This window comes from Thermobia domestica, chromosome 8 (genome assembly GCF_964235325.1).
Source record: "Thermobia domestica chromosome 8, izTheDome1.hap1.1, whole genome shotgun sequence".
Classification (NCBI taxonomy): Eukaryota; Metazoa; Arthropoda; class Insecta; order Zygentoma; family Lepismatidae; genus Thermobia; species Thermobia domestica.
This window is the reverse complement of record NC_137461.1, coordinates 228,090,737-228,117,286: the sequence shown is the minus strand read 5'-3', so window position 1 is coordinate 228,117,286 and position 26,550 is coordinate 228,090,737. Positions and strand designations below refer to the sequence as shown.

Genomic DNA, 26,550 nt, shown 5'->3' with positions numbered 1-26,550 from the left:
CAAAATGGTGCATACAAAATAGTTTTGTATGTGGTTCCATAATGTTATTTGCAAATCATAGCAAATGAATCGGTGAGTGGAAAAAAAAAAAGGAGATTCTCAATTTTGACCTCCAAATACTCAATACCTTTTAGACAACCTGGTATTTGTCCCTTCTTTCTAATACCTTATTAGTCTTAATAATACTGATAAAATAATAGAAAATATGAATGTGAAACTAGTTTTTAACATAAAGATACTATCGAAATATGACTCTTTATAAATCTGGGATCCCCAATAATCACTTTCTGAGTAAGCAATGTACCCATGTAAGTAGGATATTCTTATAGAACCATGAAGGCTTTTATTGTATTTATATGCACTTAACATTCAACGAACTTAGAAAATTCGTTACTAATTTCTCTGTCTGTCTCTCTTTATTTGTGATTTTTTTAAAGTTTGAACCCTACATTCGATAGAGCATCAAAAACTATCCAAGGTATTAAATTTTTCGCGTCACTCTTACCGTTCCCAAGATATTGGCCCAAAAAATGGCCGATTTCCAGAGATTTAAGCAGCCATATCTCCAGTTGGGCAGTGGCCACCAATTAATATCGGTACCAAAATGTTTACCATCCTCTTAGGTATTGATTAACAATATCATCTCTATGACTTACCGTTCCCATGATATTGGCAAAAAAAAAAAAAAAATCTAGATATTTAAGGAGCCATAGCTCGGGAACCATAAATTGTAGAGAGATGGTGTTGATCAATACCTAAGAAGATGGTAAATATTTTGGTACCAAATAGTGGCCATCAATTAATATCGGTACGAAAATGTTTAGGGATTGATTAACACTAATATCATCTCTCTATGACTTACATTTCCCATGATATTGGCCACAAAAGTTCGAATTTCTAGATTTTTAAACAGCTATATCTCGAGAACTGTAAGTCATATTTTGCTATTTTTTGCGAGAAAGAGAAGAACATGCGGATAAAAAGAAAAACAAATTTACTTTTACATCTAGGAACAATGGCAGCTATCTTTCTCACTCCATCTCTCCATTCTTTTTAAGTTCGTTCTGGCAATGCTCTTGGAGCATTCTCAACTGGTCTTAATATTTTCAGCTAAACGAAACGTCGAAAAATCGTGACAGAAATTCATTATCTTCCTTTTGTTGCGCATTGAGCGATTCTGCACAATGATACCGAGAAGCTTCACCAGCAAATAATATAAATAAATTTTAAATAATAGCGTTTATACTGATTAATTATGGCCACTTCATATTCCACAACTGATGTGAAAATTCGTATTAACGTACGGGTATCAATAATATCCCACTTGAAAAATAAGGTAACGGTCTGAAGCAGTGGTGTATTTAGGATTCTGTCTCGGGGGACTATGCACAACACGGGGAAGGAGGTGGGCAATTGCCCTTGAGAATTAAATATATTTTAATTTATGTATAAATTAAAGTTTTAATGGCAAAAATTGGAAACTGGTGAACCTTATGTGATATGATATACACAAAAATTTAGCGCTGAATCAAACATTTTATTCTATTCATAGAAGAAAAAGGAAGCATCCTCTTGGCCTACTTAATTTCCCGGGCTACTTATCCCCCCCTCTTGATTTTCTTTAATTCAAACATTTATTTTTCTTTATAACTAAATGATGTAAATATTCCTTTGCTATAATAACTGAAGTCCCGTTATGTTGATATCCGTGCAAGTTGGTGTGGATCACCAGTTTCGCTTATCAACTCTTAGTTTTGGTGTTACTGACGACGACCGACTTGAATCACAACTTACAACGGTCGAAAGAAGTATGACAGGAAAAACGAAAGAAAGCAACAACTAAGAAAAAGGAACAGAAGAGTAGAATGGACTAAAGAAAGACAAAAACTTCGCAGTTCTTACATGGAATGAAATTTGACAAATATAGTATTATTTCTGAACAAAGAGCATACGAAAATAGAAAGTGAATGAAATTCTTAGAAATGGTAAGAAGGATTATTATTGTACGTGGAATCCAAAGAACTAACAAATTTATTTAGGAAGGGGGAAGCTTGAGCCCGATAACCTTTCCCTTAATACGCCACTGGCCTGAAGCAATAAACAGCAGAGAGCCACAAACTCAAAAATTTCCAGTTTACCTATCAATACTTAAGGAAATAGAGGAAATTTGCACTCTTCAAGTAAATTTACGTAATATACAGTATTAATAATTTGAGTATTGAACACTCTTGACTCCTTTGGTCTGTTGTATTGAAGTGATTAACACAGTTTAAATAGATGAATATCAAAGTATAAAGTTCAGCAGGGATGTCCATTGCATCTTTCATCCATGATGCACTCTAAATTCTCCTGGTATTAGCCCGAAAAGCAAGATATGCTTTAAATTTCCTTTTTATAGGGTTCTGATACTTCAAGATTATCTTTTTCCTGCTCGTACTGGGTATAACGAACACTAGTATAACGAAAAACCACTTCCCTTTTCCCTATTTAATGTGTTAAAATATTTCATTTTAACTACAGTTTTCGAAATTATTTCTTTTCTTTTTCTTTTTTTTGCCTATATTTATTTATTTATTTATTTATTTCAAAATATAACTGAAATTAGTCTTATTATTATAAATATAGTTCCTATTACATCATTTTATTACGCATATTGTAGCCACTTTTCATGCATGTTCGCGGTCGGTCAAGCAGGATGGTGATAAGAAAGTAAGCTTTGTGCACGTTGCAAAGAAAGAAACACGAAACTTAGTCGTAGCCAAGATAAATTCTCTTTTATTATATAGAATATCAGAAGTTAACTTCAATTATTAAGGATTTGTTTTACCATAAATATGTATAGGCCTATACTCATTTTAATGTGGAATTCCCAGTTAAGAATTGTTTTTAACATGTTCTTTTATTTGAAACAAACAGTTGCACAATGAACAGATGATTAAATGCTGAGTGACTGCACTTCATGCTGGTATACTTAAACGCTTTCGTTTATTTATTTATACATATTGTTGTTGTTATTATTATTTTGCCTGTAAATTTATGTTGAAGAAATGTAAATCTTCTAAGGATATAAAAACAGGTGAGCTCTTGAGAATTAACTTATTTCAGTACAAGATTTTACTACTACTACTACTACTACTACTACTACTACTACTACTACTACTATTATTATTATTATTATTATTATTATTATTATTATTATTATTATTATTATTATTATTACCACCAATACACCGCCACCATCAATCATCATCGTCACCACCACCATAGGTATTTTGCCATTAGACCCTACTTGTAGATCACTTGTCGCAACTGAGAAGTTTGCATGCACCATGGTCTTCACCTAACTTTTTGCTCCTTACGTACGATTTTTGTTTTATATCGTCCATCAACTGTTGCCTCTTTCACCTTCTGCCACCACTCTCTAGCGCAGTGGTTCTCAACCTAATCTTCTGTGGGGAGCGCGGTGGCTCAGTGGTAGTGTTCACCTCCGGTGCTTGGGGTCACTGGTTCGATCCCAGCTCGCGCTGTGTGGATTTTGTGGTGGACAAACACCGTGCTCGTGGGTTTTCTCGGCGTTCTCCCGTTTCCTCTCACTTTCTTCATTCCACCATTTCACTCATTTTTCATAATCACCGTCTCCTTTAGCCTAACCGGCATAAACGTGGGACGTAAAACTCAAAGATTTCATTTCATTTTTAATCTTCTGTGGAAATTTTAATATACCTATTGCAGAGATCTCACGATATCCATCTTTTTTTTTTTTTTTTTTTTGTATAATAATAGAATCCATTTCTTGTATATAGTGGATACAGTAACTTCCCTAAAAGAGAATGGATTAAAACCAAATTCAGTCAGTTCATTCATATTAAAAATATCGAATCCGATCAGTCACACTGTTTCAAAATTGAGGCTGTTTGAAAATTTTAAATCTTCACAACTCCCTTAATTTTGAGTCATGTGATGAGAGAAGAAATAAACTGATTTCTAATTTTGTTTTTTTTTAAAAAAAAAAACTTGGAACAGTTGTTAAAAAAAGTTATTGAGTATTTTAAATAACTTAGTATGTGTGTCACGAAAATTGCCGCACTAGTGAAATCATACCATGCTCAGGTACTTCATTAGCTTTCACTTTTAATTGTATTTCAATATGCAATCTTTGTTGCATTTGTATTTTTTGGTATTTCAATATGCAGTTTTCATTAGTTTCATATCGTACCTCTTTCATATAAATGGATTTTTAAACAACTCTGCACCTGTTGAAAATGTTTAGTAGACCTATCTTTTGTTGTTCTTAACAGTATGTATAACAATAAAAAAATGCCTATCAGAACAAAATGAAAATAATATTTAAAAGTATTTTCTGGTATTAAATTCTAATTATATTTCTCTCTTCCGCATATCTTCGCGACACTCATAAAAACTATCGCGATCCCTATGTTGAGAAACCCTGCTCTAGCGCGTCTCTCATGATACAGTTCCTTCCCAGCAAATATCTCAACCAGTTTCTCTTTTTCTGTTCAATTACATCTAAAATTATCCTTTTGTCCCTCAATATTTCTAACATCTTTTCATTCATTTTCCATGCGACAAAGCAAATTCTCTCCAGTTTTCTACAACCAATATTTCGAAAGCTTAGTTGTTGTTGTTGTTTTTTTTTTTTTTTTTTTTTTAGTTTTTGTTTTTGCGTAATGTTTGTGTTTCTACCGAATATAATACACGAACCAATTTTGAAGTTCCTCAAAATTTCGTTATACTGATATATTTACTGTACCGTACTTAGATTTTCAGTCTTAACTGTTTTCTCACCCTTAGAAACATCAGTGTCATGACTCCTCCTATTTGTGGACACTTTTGGGTACAGGCCTACATAGAAACTACTCTACTTAAATACGGGTACTTTTCAGTTGCAACTGACACAATTTCACAGCGGCTCCTGTATTTTGCATAGCTAATCATCTTTGATATTAGCCAATTATCTACATTTAGCATTAGGTGTATATAACGATCTCGCAGACATTACCATGAAAAAAAAAATCTTAGAATCATAACTTTATGCATATTCAAGTCAGTCCACGAGACGAGACGACGTGAAATTTTCGTAACGAAATACGAGACGATACAGAGTTCTTCGAACAGAAACATATACATTTTCCAATACATCACTTTCACGACACATCTTTGTAACGAGACAGACTCAACTCTTGTATTGTAGCCTACAGCTTAATAGGCGATCCGAAAACAAATGAACTCCAACCGGAAATTCAATCTTGATTTCCCGTACCAAAGGCTTAAGAAAGCCCCGTAATTATAGTATTTTCGTTACAATATAATTCGAGACAAGAGGGGAGAGAGGGATCATCGTTGTCTATGATAAGCCTCGAACAATTATATTAGTACAAAAACATTTGCGTTTCACGTCTGAAAACCACGTCCGGTGGCAAATCACTCACTTTACAATTTGATGAGTGAAAGAAAGATTGGATCATGATTCATAATCATCTTATCGGGACGGCACTTTCAGTGCTGGTGAGTTCGGAGGGGGAGAGGGGGGCGAGACCTTCAATACATGGGAAATGAAAAGTAGTATTGCGATTATACTGGTCACTCACATTGAGAATTTTTGGAAATATGCTACACAGGATTTCTTCTCCACCTCCTTCTATCTGGGCCAACCCGAGTCGCCACTGCTTACAAAGAATAACTCACGAATATTTTGTAATGATTGACTTAAAAAGTTTTAGTCCTTTTGACTTTTCCATACTTGTGTTGTAGGCCCTACTTAATTATCAGGGGGAAAAATCTGCTTACGAGGAATTGATTCCTGGACCGCAACCATCAAAACCATACACATTAACCATTCGACTATGGGATGCTTAATATTAATTAAAGAAATGTGTATGTATGTATTTTCATCAGAAGAATGCTTCAACAATTTTATTTCGTAATTACGTCCGAATTCGCTCACTGAATAAGACAGAAAATATTTCAGAAGCATGCTCTGCCATAAAGTTTACTAAATGTAATTACGTACAATAGATTCAACCCAAATAAATGTAGTCAGTACAAAAGATATTTAGTTGCTTATTCTTAGGATATGTTCCACTTGTTTTTCCACCCGTTTCGTTGGAAATGATGTCATCAAATTTCAAAACTTTTATAATCTACATTTGCATATCGTGGGACGGCTTCACTTTTAGAGCCGGCAAAGAAACTTATGATAGATGGTAATACAATCTTAGAAATTACTGTCAAGTCAGGTGAAGGAAAAATATAGCGCCAACTTTATCAGAATGTTATGACTAGATGGGTGCTGGTGTTTGCTATGTCAAATATGAGTACTGATAATACATTAGTTAGATTTACTACCTCTTCCCTTCTTATGTTGTTTTTATGCATCATGGTGCGCAGGATTAGGCACGTTTCGATAAACCGTTTATCTAGTACTAGCACAATGCTCATTCTTCACATGTGAAGAGTAAGATCTATGGAAAATATAGGGCCTACGTGAACTTTATCCAGTTTTAGGATACTTGTTGACATAAGTTCGATTTCAACTTCACTGGAGATTAAAAAAATATATATATATCCACGGCATCAGGATTGAGTCAAATAGTTTTCCTCGTTATTTCTGAGGCACCTCTAAATGAGTTTAGTAGAGGCTGAGACCCAGTTAAATTACTTTTTTGCACAAGAGATCGGAAGATTTTCTCCTTTTATGAAAACAGTTACTCAAAATTCTTAGCACCCAAAATTAATTTTCCTACATTAACCCATTCATGATTTTTATCCAGTCTCGAAATTTAGCTAAATCCCTTTTTCGCATGAGATATTCTACGCATCAAACAATATTTATTTATAAATTCCATGGCTATACACCCAGCGTTTCAAAAGAAACCTTAAAACATAATAGAAAATGTTTTAATTTTTCTGCCTCTACTTTTCAGTATAGAGTAGTCCTTGGTTTGATCCCAGCTCGCGCCAAATGAACTTTGTAAAGGACAAATACAGTGTGCGTGGGTTTTCTCGGGGTTCTCCCGTTTCCTCCTACTTTCTTCATTCCACCGTTTCATTCATTTCTCATCATCACCGTCTCCTTCTTTAGCCTAGCCGGCATAACGTGGGACATAGAACTTAAAAGATTCCATTTCATTTCATTTTCTTCAGTTTAGAATTTCCTAAGCTTTGTTTTATGTATAGTTTATGGTAATATGAAGAATATTTGTATAAAATTTCACATTCTAAGCCCAGGTGTTTCGGAAATCTGGTGAATGAGTCTATTTCAAATTCGCTTTCTCCTTTTAGGTGCACTAATTCACTCACTCTATGACCTATGGAACCCGGAGGTTCAATGACGCGTTCCAGAAGCTCTCCATTGGCTTCTGTCCTCAGCCAACTGGATCCAGTTTCTACTTTGTACTCCTATTTCTACGAGATCCACAGGAGCCACACTAGGGTTTAAGAATAATATTCATACAAACTTTGAAGTTCCTACGCTCAGCGGTTTTGATGATGAGCAACAACATATTTATGCCTTATTTCGCCTGTTAGAAATCGAATTCCCGAAAATCTCGTTTATCTACAGCCTGGGATTTACATAGAAGCAGGTCTGGAGTTCGACCCTCAATTGAAATAGCGTAAATTTTATTCTAATTCCTCGAGTCACTTCCGCCTTACAAGGATACCTAAATTTCTGAATCACCCTGTATATATAAGCAATAGGTGTAAATAGCCGTAAACTCATTTGTAACACTCTTGGGAGGCGAGGTGATGGATCTATAACCACTTCACGGAAATGCAGAAGGGGAACACTTAATGTCTTGGAGTCATTTCGGGGGGGGGGGGCTCTACTTTTCTTGTATATGATTCAAATAGTACCAACAAAATACAAGAGGTGATACCTCACATCAAAATAAGAAAAATAGTTCATGTAGGCATGTGGGGAAAAGTGCATGGTTGTGGAGCTAAAGCGGTCCAAAGCTTTAAAAAATACATCGTAGCACGCGTTATTCCGAAGACAACCGTGGAACTGGCGTTTCCTAACACTTCCAACTTGCTGTGGACGCTTCCGTGTTTACTGATGGTCATGCCTACTTTGGACCCAGTTTTAAGCTCGAGTATTTAAGAAAATTCTTTGGAAGCATCTCTGGAAATTATGGCCTGTGTAGAATCCCTTGCGCACGCATTACACAACGTTGAAATATACATTTTTGGATGATGTGACTTCCTTTACACCGATACGGACCGCCACTCCACGGTTCCTCACATTCGAAATAACGCATTGCATATTTTTTTCACGCTTTTGGACGTCCCTAGCTCTGAAACTATGCACTTTCTCTCACAGGTTCATATGAACTTTATTTACTTACTTTGATGTGAGGAATCACCTTTTCGGTGGTTGTAGGCATAGTTCATTAATACTTTGTACATCGGGTTATCCGTTTTTGAGCCCCTTTTTCTTCTCATGTTTCATCACTAAAATGCAAAAATCCTTACTAGTATCTCTGACCGTAACAAAACGCTTGTTCTCCTTCAGCCCCAAGAAACACATGAAAAATAGAAAGAAAAGTACCTTACAATCTCTGCTCTGTACAGTTCATTTTAACCCCTCTGCTTTTCTATTTCTCCTCAACCTCTCCACACATTACCAAGTGTAATGATAATCAGTCCATTGTTCAATACATAACTTATTATACAATTTACTGCTTAACATTCATTGTCATTTATTCAATCATACAGTACGCCTGAGGTCATTGTATCTACACGACTATGCCGGATTATGATTTTTTTTTTTTTTTTTTTAAGTATGGTCCGATTGTCAATAGGGACAAGCCCTGTAAAGATAGTGCCATACTTTTGGATATTTCCTCTATACCATTAAGCTATTTTTCTACGTAAGTTACCAGTTTGTTTAAACATTTATCATAGCGTTCGACAATTTTTTTGCGTGCCCACGTCGTAGAAATCACTTGCCTGTGACCAAAGCTAACCTTCAAGCGTTGTTTCCACTACGGCTATTAGCTACGTTTCTTGTTTCTGCCGAAAGGTGCACACGCGTTGTCTCCCAGCATGTCTTGGGCATAAGGCAATACCGTCGCAGTCGTAGTGTCAATGTGTATGGTTCAGTGTGAGGAGTTGAAATGTTTCGCCAAATTGAACATCCCGTCAAATGTAAAATAGTCTGTTTTTGACACCAAGGAGCTACTAGACCACTCACCGTACAGTCCGGATCTTGTGCCGAGCGATTATAATCTCTTCCCCCTACCTGAAACAGTTTCTCGTCGATTAACGGTTTGACACCGATGAAGAAGTGAAAACAACGGTTCGAGATTGGCTTCGGTCACAGGTAGGTAATTACTAAGATGTGGGCATACAAAAACTTGTCGAACGTAGTTACGATAAAAGTTTAAACAAACATTGAAACTATGTAGAAGAATAGTTTAATGTGTACAGAGGAAATAACCAAAACAGTATGGAACCATCTTTACTACTTTTGTTTCTATTGAAAATAAGTCTTTACTTAAAAAATAACCCCGTATGAAGAAAATGAATATTTTTACTTCATTACAACAAATATTCCAATTTAAGAATGAAAGATGAACACATATACTGCACGACTTGCTCTGCAAGACTTCACTCTCGTGATTAAATTCGTGATTACTTTTACACACAATTGTACATTGGTATAGCTGATAACACGTTCAATTCCTTTGAGATTTCGGAAGTATCAATAAGAAGTACAGTGTGTCCATAAAGTTACGCAACCCAAAGTTTGATTGTGTATATCTTTGGAACCAAGAACGATAAAGACCTGAGACTTAAAACAAACGCAATCAAACTTTGAGTTGCGCAACTTTACGGACACACTGTAGTAGCAAGGAATGAGGTCATATAACCTACGCTGTCAGTTCTGGTTCATCACTTCTACAGAGGATTTGACAAGAAAATTTCTCACGTAGCAAAACAATTATCTCGTGAGACGTAGCGTCATTTTGTTGAACTCCTTGCATTCTGTATCAATTCCATTCAAATGCAGAAAAAAAAGCGAGTTTCGTTTCAGAATGTAAAACGACGGTAGACTTCCACACTATTAGAATTAGATACTCAACCTTCAGGTAGTACATCTATAAATACTAGCTGCAATAGATTAACGAGATAAAAGATAGAACTTGTTCCTCAGACGTTGAATTCACATTAGAAAGTCATTACTCGCTATGCCTAATGCTATTTTTGCTCTAAGGAAATGAAGGTTGAAAATTAAAATCGTTAATTTGAACCAATTATGGATTGAAAGGCGGTTAAGAGGAGAGGCAGATGAATCAAATGCAAGAAACTGCATCTTGATAACCCTTACAGTTTTTGCCCTAAGGAAATGTGGTGAATCTGGAAGTTGTAGTAAATTTCAACAAACTTCTGGCTTTGCCAGTGTGGCAGGTTATGATGGTATGTTCTCTCGACACCCTGAATCGATTTCAGAAAACCTGTGGCGCTACATATTACCATTTTTTTTTCTATGGCGATAAGTGTTGAAACCGGAAATCGTTAATTTGAGCCACTTGGAATAGATGTCGGCTTGAACAGAAGTTATTGAAGAAGATGGAAAATCTATTCTGGATTTCAGAAAACCGTATCTCGATCTCTCTTACTGTTTCTGCTCGGCAGAAATCAGTCTAGAAACCAGACGTACCGATAATATTCAATTTGAACCGTTTCCGGTTTCAGTAAAGTGTTCGGAATAGTCACGATATGTTGCCTTAAGAAGCTGAATCGTTTTCAAAAAAAGAAAGAAAGAAAAAGAAAACAACATTCTATCTATTACCGTTTTCGTTTTATGATGATAAACATTGAAACCGGAAATGACTAATTTGAACCACTTCTAGTTTGTATAGAGAATTAACGGAGGAGATAGGACGCTGATTCGATTGCAAAGAAACGTATCTCGATACATCTTACCGTTTTGCTTCGATGCCTGTCTACGGACGGACAAAACTGCTTTATAAGACTTCCGACACTTACGCATATAGTATAGTTTGAAAATCTAGAACTGGTAACCATATTATGGTACCGTTCTCGATTTACTGTCACGGCATTCGCATTATAGTCTTGAAAAGAAGTACAGTCCTATTATACAACACCAGTTTAAGAGGCTTCATCCCGGCGAAATTAATATACCGCTAATTTTACAGTAATTAAGATATCTCCCAATAGATAAAAGATAATCGAAATGTGGAACAAGAGCGCCCTAGACAATATCATGAGATACTGTTATCACGACTCACTTATCTGCTTTCGATTTCGAGCCATTATGAAAATCGGCATTTATTTTCGCGTTTCTAAACGGCTGAAAACAGAAAGCCACGAGGTGAGTTGTGATAACGGTACCTCACGCAAAATAATATTGTCTAGGGCGCTCTTGTTTCACATTTCAATTATCTTTTATCTATTGGGAGATATCACTTAATTACTGTAAAATTGTCGGTATTTTAATTTCGCCGGGATGAGGCCTCTTAAAATCCACTCTACACAGTTACTTGTAAGAACAGTGTTGCCAACCCATCACAAGACATGATTCGTAAAACAAACTTCACATTCTTAAATTGGAACATTTACGCGTTGTAATGAACTGAAAATGGGGTGTCACTCTTCTTCAGAAATGGCATTCTATAGAACATTACGGTTGTCATTTTTGTTGGGATAGTTTTTATTAGTAAAATGACATTTCGACACTTGTGTATTAAAAAATATTCCTAATATTTGTGCTAGAATACGTATTAAAATTAGAACTCTCTCCCTCTGAAGATATAGATGCGAGTTGAATGAGACTTACAGGAATTAGTTAATATTATAACTCTGAAGGTAATTATAAGTGGAAGTTGAACGAGTTTTACAGAATTCGGTTAAATTTTCAGTGCACATATGAGACAATTATCTTTAATGTGAACATTGTAAAACTGATATTAAATATTGTTTGTTTGTATCACTTCTAACACAAAACATAATCGTACAAGATTATTATGATCGGACGGTTCGTGCTAGCGAATCATTTCTCTCAACTTAGAAGTTGGTGAGCTATAATAAATTAAGTTTATTTGTTCTATATTCCAAATTCTAAATGATTTACGAAGAACAGATAGAAATCAGCCTTCGAATATAGCTAAGCGATCACAACTAATTTGGTACTTCGTATCCATTTGTTTACTAACAACGTATTATTTCTGCGTATTCGCCGCTTTTGCAGTGCTGTCATAAACTAATTAGTGGTTCATCTTGACTTGCAAACTACTGCTCAGTTCTTTTGACGTCTCTTTGTCACCGACCTTTCTCATTGTTAGTAGGCGAACCAAACACCTCAATATCCAACCCGCGTTTTCATTATTACCTATTTCCAACATACGACAGCAGATTTCATTTTCTTTTGTTTACCCCCATTTCGTTAGAGGTGCAACGACACTTACGTTGATCATGTTTTCTACAAAAATAATTGGTGACTTATTTTGATTGAGCTACGTATATACATTTCAGCTTTACAGGCCTTGTTCACAACTAGGTCTTGTCTGTCTCACGAAAATTTAAACTACGCAGTCCACGATGACTACACATTCTGTTGTGATTTCTTGTCTTGCTTTGGAGGGTTTGCAATGATGTAAAACAAAATGTCACTTCACACTTTACTACAATAAATATTTTAAAACTGATATAGCACTGTCAAAAAGGGAATACACTCGGATACATTTTCAGTGGCGGATCTAGAAGGTAAAAACGGGGGGTGGGAAAGCAGTCAGAACTCAGACTATGATAGGTATATCATGAGTTTATTTTAAAGTTTCAAAAATATATAATTATGATAATAGTTTAAATTATATTTGTCACTTCAAAAAATGACGAAATCTTAGGCCCCTCCGGCCCCGGGCAACATCCGCCACTGTACATTTTTAACTAAAGTAAATTCTCAGTGGATATTCCGATAATACAAAAGATGTTTTAGTAAACTTGTTAAAACATTATGTACGTGGAATTCAAAAATAAGTGGTTTTTTGCAATGATTCAACATCTCAAGAGAGCATAATATTATCACCCATAATACTCTACTAAGATGTGGTTGAAATTTACAAGTACTTCCGGTTTTAATGCTGATTTCCATAGAGCAGAAAGGGAAAAAGCTATCGAAAAGCGTTGTTTCTCTAATCGACTCAGGATCTCATGAATAGGTTCCATCTCCTCCGTCAAACCTGTTATCAAACCGGAAGTTGTGAAAATCAACCGTTTCCGGTCTCAACATTAATCTACATAGAACAAAAACGGTAATAGATAGTGAAAAGAGGTCTTTTACAATCGACTCATTGTCCCAAGACCATATACCATCACCACTTGCAGTAGTCTCCCAAAACCGTGGTTTCAATACTTATTTTCATAGAGCAAATACGGGAAGATATATCGAAAAGCATATTATTGATACTGATACAGATTCAATGTACCAAGAATGAGTTGTTTCTACTTTTATATAACTTTTCAAACCGACACACATTATATACAGGCCCGTAGCCAGCCCAAAAATGTAGGGGGGGCTGAAGTTAGGGGGGCGATCCAACCATTTTATACCTGTAGTTCATCATCATATTATAGTTCATTTGGAAGCCTACCGTGAAACTTTTAGGGAGCCACCAAAAATTTAGGGGGGCGGGGAGGCCCCCCTCTAGACCTCCTGGATACGGGCCTGATTATAGTATACATGTGTCTTTGTGTACTTTAATGTTAATTAATAAGCAACCTTAAATTTAGAACTTTAATTCATTGAAATTCCGTAATTACTGTAATTCAAAAAAATGTTGTAACCAAACTATATTTTGAATTTTAAATACCAATATTAAACATATTCTTCAACTCCATCGATTAATACTGAGAAATTTGACAAGAAAATTTATGAATATTTCAGTTACATTTCACAAAGTATCGAAATTAAAATGCTATTTCCGTGGTCACACACAGAATACAATTTTTAAAAGTTTACAATTATTAGTGGAAATTAATGCTGTCATCCATTTCGAATATTTCACAAGCATTTCCGTAACTCATTTCCAAAGTTGATCTGTTTACCAATCAAAAGTAGTTTTATCAAGTTGAACAAATGTCCAAAATAAGCCTCCTGAAAACTGTTTTTATTTGTAAAAGAATACATAACGATCGCTTTTGGCTGTTGTAATGGTCTGTCCAAGTAGTTTGATAAGAATTCAACGTAGCGTAACAACAAAAGTTGCCTCTCTTCTACGTTAAAGAAAAGAAAGAAAGTGGTGAGGTGAGTGAAGGGAGCACCGAATTCTACTTCGCCCCGGGCTCCCGACTTCTCTAGCTACGCCTCTATTATTGATACAGAATGTCCCAAGAATGAGTTTTGTCTCTATTTTATATAATATTTCAAATGTGATTAAAATTTACGATTTTCGGTTACAACACTGATCGCATAATGGATAAAACGAAAATTGATAGCGACAAGCATTTTTTTCTTTTTAAATGGGGAATTCAATATCGGAAGACTTGAGTTGATTTTGAGTTTAACGTCCCGTTCAGCAGCGAGGCCATATGAGACGTAGGCCTACTGATTAACATGGAAGCCGAACCACATTAGCTCCCACTGGGAATCGAACCCGGGTCTCCCACGCCAAAGACGCGTACTCTATAGATATATCACATTGACTTGACACCTAGTCTTCCATTCCGAGCGCTGTTATCGGCTGGAGGAATTCCACTCCCACGGCTGCAACGCTTTCTTGCTTAGCAACAACTGAACCCTTATTGGCTCAATGCGTGGGTGTGTCCAGGGTGTGAGTTCAGTTCGCATTTTTGCCACAGATCAAGACATTTTGGCAGTACTATAACCGTTTAGCCACGAAGGAGCTCTCAATACCAGAAGAATACGTTTCACCTGTTATTTTATTCCCCTATTGAAACTGAAAGTGACAGACATCAATCAGCATTTTGGATTCAATATGAATGTCCCTAGAACAAAAACGTAAGACATACCAAGTAATAGCTTTTTGACATGGATTCAGGGAAAGAGGAACGGGTTCTATCTTTGATCTTATTCATCTATTAAGTAGTTAAGATAGATGAACTTTTTCACGTTTGAGTTTTGAATTCGCATAGTTTGGAAGTCTACCATAGTGTCACACTGTGAAACGAAACTCACTTGTCTTACTTATTTTAAATAATGGTTTATTCTTTAAGTCACAATACAGCTGAGAAAAGACTAGTTATGCCCAACCTGGGTAGCAAGAAATCGATTCTGAGTTTCTTGTAATAAAATCGTACCGGTACACAAAGAATCTGAGTGATTAATATGTATTTGCGATCTTTGTCGCTATATACAAGCTACAATTTAAAAATCAAATTATTTTTTTTATTTAACGACTGCCTTACGTTCTTTAGGCTGAAAGAGGTAGGAACATGAATGAATGAATTGATGGAATGAAAGTGTGGGAGGAAACGGGAGAAAACCCACGGACACAGTGTCCGCCACAAGTTACTTGGCCTGAGATCAAACCACGGACCGTAACACCAGAGATGATCGCTTTACTACTAAACTGCCGTGTCCCCTACAATTTAGGATGTGATCGGAACTGCTATCGAAGCTCTCCCACCGGGAATCGAACCAGCGCACTAGCTACTAGTCCAGTAATCGTAAGGCAGTTGAGTTTCATTTCATTTTACGTCATTCTCGTGATAATTTAAACCACAGTTTGTGTTCTGTATTGGTGTCTGTTGGAGTTGGTAATAAAAACCATAGTTCCAACTTCATGTTCCGTACCGCATCCGTCCTTGAAATTAACTAATATATAAATCAACACATACGAAGTTTGTAGTATGTTAGATTTGGGATTGAGAAGAAACTGGACTTTATTAACATTTCACTGGGGCATCAATACACACACAGACACACACACATGTATATCAAATAAAGTCTTACCTGTTGACACCCAATAAACAACAATAAAGCCATTTGCATCAGTTTCAAAGATTCCAATCGCTTGAGTGCCGTATTCCAGCAGCTGTAACTCACTATCCGCTGTGTCAGTCATTGTGCGAAGACAAAGCGTGATGGTGACGTATTATATATACACAATCCAATAGAAATATCTTAATACCCGTAACAGGTACTCGCACCATTTGCTTGTTACTATGATTGAAAACGTAGGCCTACAGTCAACACAAAACACCACTGCCACAGCATGCCTCAGATGCAGCCTCAACAACGTGCATTCACGTGGTGTGACGTCATTAAAGAGGCGTTACGAAATGTTCTGTAAACAGTATAACCTTCCTCAGAGGTTTGTCTCATACTGGCTTTTTTATCTATCGCCCCAATGTCAATCACATTTCAGAGCGTAAAACTATCTCTAACCACAATACTTTTTTTTTTTTTCCTTTTCTACAAAGCTCTTCCTGAATCGTACAGGTGATCGATGTATTTCGTATTCGTCACGTACGGTTAGTCATATTTCAATTTGCAACAGGTTTTCTGTGACTAAATTTCGTAGGATTTTACTGCAACGTCAAGGTGAAAAATGTTGTCTCCAAGTAAGTTCTATTTTCAGTAATAACTACTTCAAGCAATATTTTAAGTGGTTATCTGTTGGAAAAACGCGTATGTTGATAATAATAATCATCATAGGTAGGTCTGCCATTATAGGCAGGTCATTTGTCGCGATGAAAAACTTCGTGCACCAGGTCTTCACGCAGTGACCATACGTCCGGATTAATCACTGAGAACACAAAATATTGCCACGATCCTTTTTTTTTTTAAGTTATGATTACAACATATATTATAATTAGAATTTACTTTAGCACAATTATTAATTTCAACACACCACTTAACAACTTTTCAACTCGAAATACTTGAGTACTACAGAAACTGGTCTAATTATGTTACATACCTGCCATCTATTGACAGAAGCATGAAAGATCTTTCATAAATAATATATATATTGGAGTTCAATCTCTGACGATTATGCAAAGAGTCTAAGAAAGATAGCGATGATAATGAACAAACTGGTGAAGCGAAGAAAGTTGAAAGAAAAGGGAAAATCCCAAGAAAACCTACGCACTCGGTATTGTCCACCACAGAGCCCACTGGGAGCTGGGATCGTACCAGGAACCCCACACACCAGAGGTGAGCGCTCTATCACTGATCTACCGCGCCTCCTTCATAAATAATAGACTTTTCATAAAGCACTGCTGATTTGATGCGTGTGCAAAGACAGAAGCTTTAAAAAAAAATAGGCGCATACTTTTAGTAGTACATTCATTCTAGGTCTTCAGCTAACCTCTCTAAATAGAAATGTTAATACCTTCAATTATAGCCTGTTTTGCCCCCCCCTTTTTTTCCTGCCACCATACCCCAGACAACACGTACGTGTACGGCACATGTGCACTATCCATGCATAAGCCGTACATTTGCACATGTGCATTTGTGTGGATGATGAACACATACATAACCCGTACACATGAATTTGCGTGGATGAAGCACACATACATAACCCGTGTATGTGGACATGTGCATTTGCATGGATAAAGTACACATTTACATAACCCGTGCCTAAGCCGTTACATACACATGTGCATTTGCGTGGATGAAACACAAGTACAGAACCCGTGCTTAAGCCGTTATGTACACATTTGCATTTGCGGGGATGCAGCCACGTACGGAACCCGTACTTCAGCCGTTATGTGCACATGTGCATTTGCATGGATGAAGTACACATTTATATAACCCGTGCTTAAGCCGTTATGTACGCATGTGCATTTGCATGGATGCAGCGCACGTACGGAACCCGTACTTAAGCCGTTATGTGCACATGTGGATTTGCATGGATGAAGCACATATTTATATAACCCGTGCTTAAGCCGTTATGTACGCATGTGCATTTGCATGGATGCAGCGCATGTACTTAACCCATGCTTGAGCAGTGGATGTGCACATGTGCATTTGCATGGATGCAGCGCACGTACGTAACCCGTGCTTAAGCCATTATGTGCACATGTGCATTTGCATGGATTAAGCACACATTTATATAACCCGTGCTGTAGCCGTTATGTACACATGTGCTTTTACGCGCATGCAGCGCATGTGCATAACCCATGCTTGAGCAGTGGATGTGCACATGTGCATTTGCGTGGATGAAGCACATTTAAATTACCGGTGCTTAAGCCGTTGTGTGCACATGGGTATTTGCACGGCTACTGCACGTGTGTATGAGACGTCCATAATACCGTGCAAGTGTATACTTTTACTTTCATTCTTTTACTCTCATTCTCATCAGCAGAAAGTAACCTCCATTTTTGGTAGGTGTCGTTTTTCCTCCAGGCGGTGTTATAGAGACTTTTCGACGAATAACAGCTAAATGATTGTAAAAGCTCCATAACGTCCACTGAGCTAGGATACAATATCAACAGGTGGCAGCATTGTACTGATGTAACTACTGTCAGACAGCTCATAGGTTTACAAAATTATTTTCGTGACCGATTACAGTAGAATATGTTGCGTTATTTGTTGTTTGGCAAACATGTCAAAGATACTACCTAAAGCTTTGCTCGTTGCAAATAATAAACTCCAAAACTAAAATTCTCACTGACTATTATTAGTTACTTGTTATATACTCTGAAGGTGATGTCTTTACAGTTAGACTTTTCCAGAGCTTGCTCTGAAGCGTTGTCAAGTGCATGATAACGAGTTTTGAATTATCCTTCCTATTCCACATCCTGAGCTTCTTGTCTGTCTCTTTCTTGAGATCCTCTCGTCAGACTTATCCAGTCAAGGGCGGTCGGATCTACGGATCGAGTCAGGGGGGTTGCTCCACCTGGACAGCTATCCAAACGGGTTGTCCTACCTTCATCATCTCATTCATTCATTCATCCTTGATCAGCATCACATATACGAGAGTGACGGCTTATTATTCTCCCGGTCTGCAAGATGGCGGACCCCACTGCTTCTGGTGGACCCATAGTGGATGGCCGACATAGTAACTTACCACCTGTTTTCCTTCCTCCCTCCGCTTCGGCCACGAAGGTGGTCAAGCGGAAGGATACGGGTACTAGACAACGAACCCAGTCGGGCAGTTCAACTGCTTCTACTACATCCAACGTTTCCACGCGGTCCAGATCACCACGAAGCAAGCAGTTATATTCTGATACTGTAACGCAGCCTCGCCATCAGGCGAAAAAGCAGCATCGAGATAGACCGTCAGACTCTTCAGATATGGATGCAGCCGATAGCCACACTGATAACGCCGCTAATCATAATAAATCATCTCTCATGGACAATCATATTGCAAATAAACCCTCTCTTCACTCATTTCTTCTTCAACAATACGATACCAAGTTCAGCAACGAAAAGTTCATAACTATTCAACTTCGGAAATATTTACCTAGCATCCCTTTAACAGAAGTCGTTAAAACCAGAAACGGATACATTTTCAAATCGCCAGACCCACAATTCGCCATTACAGTCCGGAACAAGGCTTCATTCGAAATCTTCGGCAAACAGGCTACCATCACATCACTCAGCTCTACTCGACGCAAACAAGCACCGCCACCGAGACGACCTCCACTACTTTCCGTCGTGATTCGGGGAGTCGACCCCACTTACAGTGATGAGGAGATTTATGAAGAACTTCAATACGAAGGACATACCGTCAGCAAAGTTATTCGTATTCGAAATAATGCTGGACCCACTTACATGGTACGTGTCCTCACCTCATCTCAAGACACGATCGATAACCTCCTCACTGAAGGGGCACTAATCTATAAACGTAAACACCGTGTCGAACCATCGCGTTCTTCACCACCTTTGCCTCTCAGGTGTGAGAAGTGTCAGGTGTACAACTCTCATCATACTTCTCAGTGCACCAACTCTACTGTGTGCGGTTACTGCTCTGGGCCTCATCAAACTCGTAACTGCCCAAACATGCAACAACCTCCAAAATGCCCCACGTGCAATGATCAACACCCCGCATATAGTTATAAATGTAAAGGCAAACCTACAGCACAAGAATCTCATCCGGAGCTTGTTGTTCCTTTGCGGGCTGCAGAACCGACAGTTTCTACCAACCACACAGTTGACGATCCGGTTACCGTTAGCAAACTTCTCGAATTTATTGCTCTGACATTGCAAAATATACATCCATTCCAACGTCAACATGTTCTTCAACATATTATTGCTTCCGCCAAATCCACTTTTCATGTGTCATTATACGCTACATACTCCAACAACTACGTTCACTTCCACACCACCAAACTCGAAACAGCAGTATAATTCTAGCAACTATGGATATAATTTTCTTATTTCTCAATATCCGTTCTCTTCTTAAAAACAAAGCAGTATTTGAGACTCTCTTAATGGAAGAAAACGTTACAGCCTTTCTGTTAAATGAAACCTTTCTAAAGCACACTACTTCCTGCACTATTCCGCGATACACATTATTACGTCATGATAGTTCCATCCCAGCAATCAGAGCCAACGGAGGTGCTGCGATAGGTTTTCGTCATTCAATTCCATTTCGTTCACATCCGTGTCCTGTATTACATATCCCCGAATACGTCATCGCTACCTTATATTTCAAAAACATCGCTCTTACCCTAGCCACAATCTACATCCGCCCCGGCCTTCCCATTCCGCACGAGTTCTTTTCACATATCTCTCAATCATATAAACATTTTATTATTCTTGCCGACATCAATCTTCATAGCCGTTCTCAAGCAGAACGCGATGACTTTAAGGACTTCATCACAGTCAATACCAGCGGCACTCTGCTGGACCTACCGTCCCCAACTCGTCCCATCAGTAATACTACACCGGATATAGCATTGGTCTCCAACACTATCATTACCCGTTGTACAGTAACTGTTTTGGACTTAATGGGGAGCGACCATGCGCCCATCAAGCTCATTTATCATTCCCGCCTTACTTCTCCTACAGCATCACCTTCACCACGTCTATCACCACGTTACGATAAAGCTGATTGGTCATCGTATCGCTCCTATATATCAAACTCATTGGCAGATTACGAATCCCCAACTACAGAAGATGAACTCACACACCAGGTTGATACAATTACCACTGTAATTCAACAGGCTTCCTCTCTATATATTCCACAGTCTGAATCCATTCCATATCGGCCGAAACTTCCACCACAATATCTGGCTATTGTTCGCCGCTCACGTCAGTCATATCGAGAATTCTTGCGCACCCGCAATCCGGAAGCTCTACGCCTTCATCGTCAACTCCAAAGACAAGTTCATAACTACATTTCGGCTTATAAATTACGTCAGTGGGTGAAAACCTGCAATCATCTTTCAGACACAGCTCATCCTACTCTGTACTGGAAGCGCTTCAATACACTCTGTGGTAAACACACCAGGACCCCATACCCTCTTCTACTACATGATACTCCACTTCATTCAGACACAGATAAAGCAAACGCCTTTGCTGACTATCTGCAGGGAATTTTCACTCCATCCGAGTCGGACAACCCAGACATGCTTCATCCAGTCGATCAAATCAATCTTAACACTAGATCTTTGCAACCGAACATCACTCATGCACTTCCCGACCATGTTCTCACTAGCCCTATCACAGTTGCCGAAATCTCATCTGTCATCCAGCGAAAACGAAACACTGCACCTGGCTTCGATTCTATTACTTACAGACACATTAAAGAAAGTCCTCTAGCACTACTGACACTTTTGGCATTTATATATACGTTTATACTCCGAACAGGATTTTTTCCTACCGACTGGAAAGTATCTAAAACACTCATGTTCCCCAAACCTAATAAGCCTCCATCGAATGTCTCATCCTATCGCCCCATACAGTTAACGTCTACATTTAGCAAAATATTCGAACGAATACTTGTCAAACGCCTACATCCCTATTTACTTGACCGCCAACTACTCCCATCACACCAAGCCGGTTTCCGACCATCATTTTCAATCAACGATCAACTACTCCGCCTCACAACTCTTATCACCAATCATTACAACTCCATTCAGCCCTCCGTTCTTCTTCTCTTTGATCTCGAAAAAGCATTTGACAAGGTTTGGCACATAGCACTCATATTCAAGCTCATCAAATTTAAGTTTCCGCTAACCTATGTTCGCATTATTTACCAGTTTCTAGCATGTCGTATCTCATACATTGCTATTAATGAGCAGCTTTCACATCCTATTTTTCTTATGTGTGGAGTCCCTCAAGGCTCTGCTCTTTCCCCTCTCTTATACATTCTGTTCGTTGCAGATTTTCCGCAGCTGCCTCCCGACGTTCACCTCTTCCAGTATGCTGACGACACTGCTTTTCTTGCTCTAGGCAAAACCATCCAAGCCATAAATATTTCATTACAAGCCGCTATAAATCGTTTCACTCACTGGTGTTCTCTATGGAAGCTCAAAATAAATTCCTCCAAAACTCAAGCCATCACTTTTGTTCCACCTCGCAAACGCACCAAAGTTCATCGCAATCCCTCCCTCCTATCGCTCACTGTCCACGATACAATCATCACTCCAACTCGCACTGTCACATACTTAGGCATTATCTTCGATCAACATCTCACCTGGAAACCGCACCTCCAAAGTGTCAAAACCAAAGTCTACAACCGACTGAACTTGCTCAAACGCCTAACCGGTACTACCTGGGGTCTTCAAGCCAATGTTGTATTGAATACCTACAAAGTCTTTCTTAGACCAGTTCTTACGTATGGCTTTCCGGCTTGGATTTCCGCTTCTTCTTCCTACTATGACAAACTAGCCATTCTTGAACGACATGCTTTTCGCATTGCCTTCCGAATCTCTCTGCCAAGTCCGACTCGTGATCTCTATTCCTTGATATCATTTCCTACTCTCCGCTATCACCTTGAAGCACTCCGTTTAAAGTTCATCACTCAACGTTACACACATCATCAACCTCTTCTCTTTGACACAATGCATCACCTTGCACTTCACTCTGCACCCGCTAGATACCATTATACCCCACTTCATCTTCTGTTTACATTATATTGCTACACCATACCACCAGACCACCTCGATCGACAACTCCTTGACGACTATCGCCTGCATGTTCATCTCCCTCATATTTTTCCATCATTTTGTGCACAGTGATTCCATCATTACTAACAGGGCTCACCACGTCTTCATTAGCCTAGAGCAGCCCCTAGGCAGAAGATAACTGCATTTGTCCTTCTAACAGTCCTCATAATGTGTTGTGGCGTCCAGTGCACCTCACTTCATCTCTCATCTCCATCAGTGCTTAAATTTCAAATTATGCGTTAGTTTATATTCCAATTTCGTTAGTTTTCCTTTATTGCATATTGCTATGAGTTCGTTTCTTCACTATATTCTTTCGTTGATATATACTTTTAAATTTGATAGTTTATTTCTTTTTTGTCATGTTTTGTTTTGTATTCTTACATTTACTATATTTTTTCGTTATGTTAACAGTTATAAACATATAAAGTTCCTTCTACCTTGCTGTATGTTTATGATCGAAAAGATCATAAAGACCTCAAATAAAAGATGATTAAATAAAAATATCAATAAAACCCCATAGCCCATCCATAAATTCTTCACTTCTCCTATACCTTTCACTACCCTTCCCTAAAAGAGGGTGTAGCCCTCTGAAAAGTAGCTAGCCCATGGCTAGCCTTAAAAAAAAAAAAAAAATTACAGTTATAGATTGTGTTACTACATAAGACACCAAATATATAAACTTCTTTTTTTTCGTTGCATCTCGAATTTGCTTTTACATCACCTCTGTACTACGAGGAAATCACCTGTGCACTACATGTAAGTCATCTGGGTTTGTTTAAGATACCTCTATTTTACATGTAAATCATCTGGGTTCTTCGTGTAAATCACCTCTGTCCTACATGTAAATCACCTGTGTGTTACGTGTAAATCATCTCTGTCCTACATGTATATCATCTGGGTACTGCGTGTAAATCACCTCTGTCCTACATGTAAATCACCTGTGTGTTACGTGTAAATCATCTCTGTCCTACATGTAAATCACCTGGGAACTGCGTGTAAATCACCTATGTGTTACGTGTAAATCATCTCTGTCCTACATGTAAATCACCTGGTTACTACGTGTAAATCACCTGTGTGCTACATGTAAATCACCTGTGTGCTACGTGTAAATCACCACTGTTCTACATGTAAATTACCTGTGAACTACATGTAAATCGAATACGTGCTACTTGTAAATCACCTGCGCGGTAGGTGTAAATCACTTGTGCAGGACGTGTACGTTGCACATGTTCTGTGCACGTGAAGATGTTGAATAGAACCTGGCATGTATATGTGCATCACATGTACAGGCGTGCATTTATACAGATGATGCACATGTTGCATCCGTGCAATTGTACATGTACTATACGGATACTGTACGTGCATTGTGCTGTCTGGGACATCTCTATCACATTCTTAGTGATACAGTTCCTTCTCAGTCAATGTCTTCTTCCTCTTTTCAATTTAATCTAAAATTGTTCTTTCCTCCCCTACTATTTCTAACACTTTCTGATTTGTTTCCCGCTCGACTCAGCTAATTATCTTCACATCCACATTTCGAAAGCCTTCAATATATGAAGATTTTAATAAATGAAAGCTATATTTATAAGAAGCGAAACAAAGTTCCTAAAATTTTACACTCGCTGACTACACTATTACCATTACTTACAGATCAAATCAATCGCAAATTGAAATTTACGTCGCATGCAAACTGTACCTTTCCCGAGAAATGCCCAATGTGATTTCAACTGGTTTGTGTCCTGAATTACTTAATAATGGTATGGGAGTGGGTTGTATTATGCTTCAAAGATTAAAACCAGATTTAAAGTGTCTAACGGAAAAATAGCACGATTTATTATTTATTTATTTTTAAAGTTGGCGACTTATCTCGATCTCCGCGAGTTGAATATACATTTGAAGTATCAATAGTTACCATCAAAACTTCTGCTTACTCTTCCAACCAAATACATTTTATTTGTACCTTTCCCGCTTGTCTAGTGGATAGCGCGCGTCTATAATATTCACATAACCCGGTTCAAGCGACAGTAATGCTATTTTCAAGCTTCAAGGTACACCCGTGCAGACAGAAACTTTCGAGTAACGAAGATGCTGTTGACTACAAGTTACTTACAGTGTTGTCCATGGGACGATGCATTTCTCGTCTCGTTTTTAAGGTGAGACGTATCCTTTTATTTTAATTAAAATGAAATGAAATCAAATTTTTGAGTTCTACATCCAACGGTTACGCCGGCTAGGCTAAAGGAGACGGTGATGATGAGAAATGAATGAAATGGTGGAATGAAGAAAGTGGGAGAACCCCGAGAAAACCCACGCGCACGGTGTTTGTCCACCACAGAGTTCACTTGACGGGAGCAGGGTTTGAACCCGCGACCCCATGCACCAGAGGTGAACGCTCTACCACTGAGCCACCGCGGCCCCTATTTTAATTCAAATGGAGACGAGAAACATATCAATTTTCACATCTTTTCGAAACAAGCCGGAAATTTCACGAGTTTCCTGGACAATACTACGTAGTTCACCCAAGTTTCAGATCTTAAACAGTTTTATTGTTTATGATTCATAATTATAAAAACTATAAATAGACACACTGATTGTACGAACACAATGAAGAGCATATAACTAACTCTTTGGCCTATGGAGCCCGGAGGTTCAATGCCGCGTTCACAAAAGCTCTGCATTGACTTTTATCCTTAGCCAATTGGATCCAGTTTGTAATTTGTATTCCTATTTCTGCGAGATCCATCTAAATATTGTCCTCCCATCTGCGCCTAGGTCTTCCTAATGGTCGTTTTCCGGTTGGTCGTCCATTACGATATTGAAAGCGTTTCTACTTTCTTCCATTCTTTACATGACCTGTCCACTTGAGCCACCTAGACTTGATGACCCTAATAATGTTGGGTAAACCGTATAAATTATTTAGTTCCTTGTTATGAAGTTTCCGCCATTCCCCATTCCCATCCCTCTTGGGTCCGAATATTCTTCTCAGGATCTTGTTCTCAAATACTTTCAATCTATGTTCTTTCCTCAGAGTAAGTGACCATGTTTCGCAACCATACAGAACAACAGGCATGATTAATCGTTTTATATATTTTAAGCTTCAAATTCCTCGACAGAATTCGCGACGACAAGAGATTTTGAACTGAATAATAATACAAATTCCCTGCTTTTAGTCGACATTTACTTTCTTCGTGAATATGGTTTTCGTCTGTTAATATTGATCCTAGATATTTGAAAGTATCCACTTTACCAAAAGTATTATTCGATATTTTAACGCATCTATAATTTGCCTTTAACGATTCCGACTAACTTTCATGTATTTAGTTTTATGAAGAGCACATATCAACGATTAAAGTACGCAAGTCATTACACAACATACCCCAATAATAAATACGGTTTAAATGTTCTTTGTGGACCTCTCGTGACGCGGAAGATTTCTGAAAATTTCCACATGAAATTAAGAACAAATCAGACAAATTTTTAGTG

At 37.9% G+C, this 26,550-nt stretch overlaps 1 protein-coding gene across 12 annotated transcripts in view; it reads right to left on the bottom strand.

Moving 5' to 3' along the window:
• mtd (TLD domain-containing protein mustard) overlaps window positions 1-26,550 on the bottom strand; it is a 1,050,893-nt gene that overhangs the window by 257,613 nt on the left and 766,730 nt on the right. The window contains exon 1 of one of the 12 annotated variants that reach the window (XM_081769483.1): window positions 15,959-16,320. The exons of the other annotated variants lie outside the window; for them this stretch is intronic. Within the exon in view, the coding sequence (XP_081625609.1) occupies window positions 15,959-16,070 (112 nt within the window). The 5' untranslated portion in view covers window positions 16,071-16,320. Of the gene's footprint in view, window positions 1-15,958; window positions 16,321-26,550 lie in introns of those variants that run through there. 12 annotated transcript variants of the gene reach the window in all.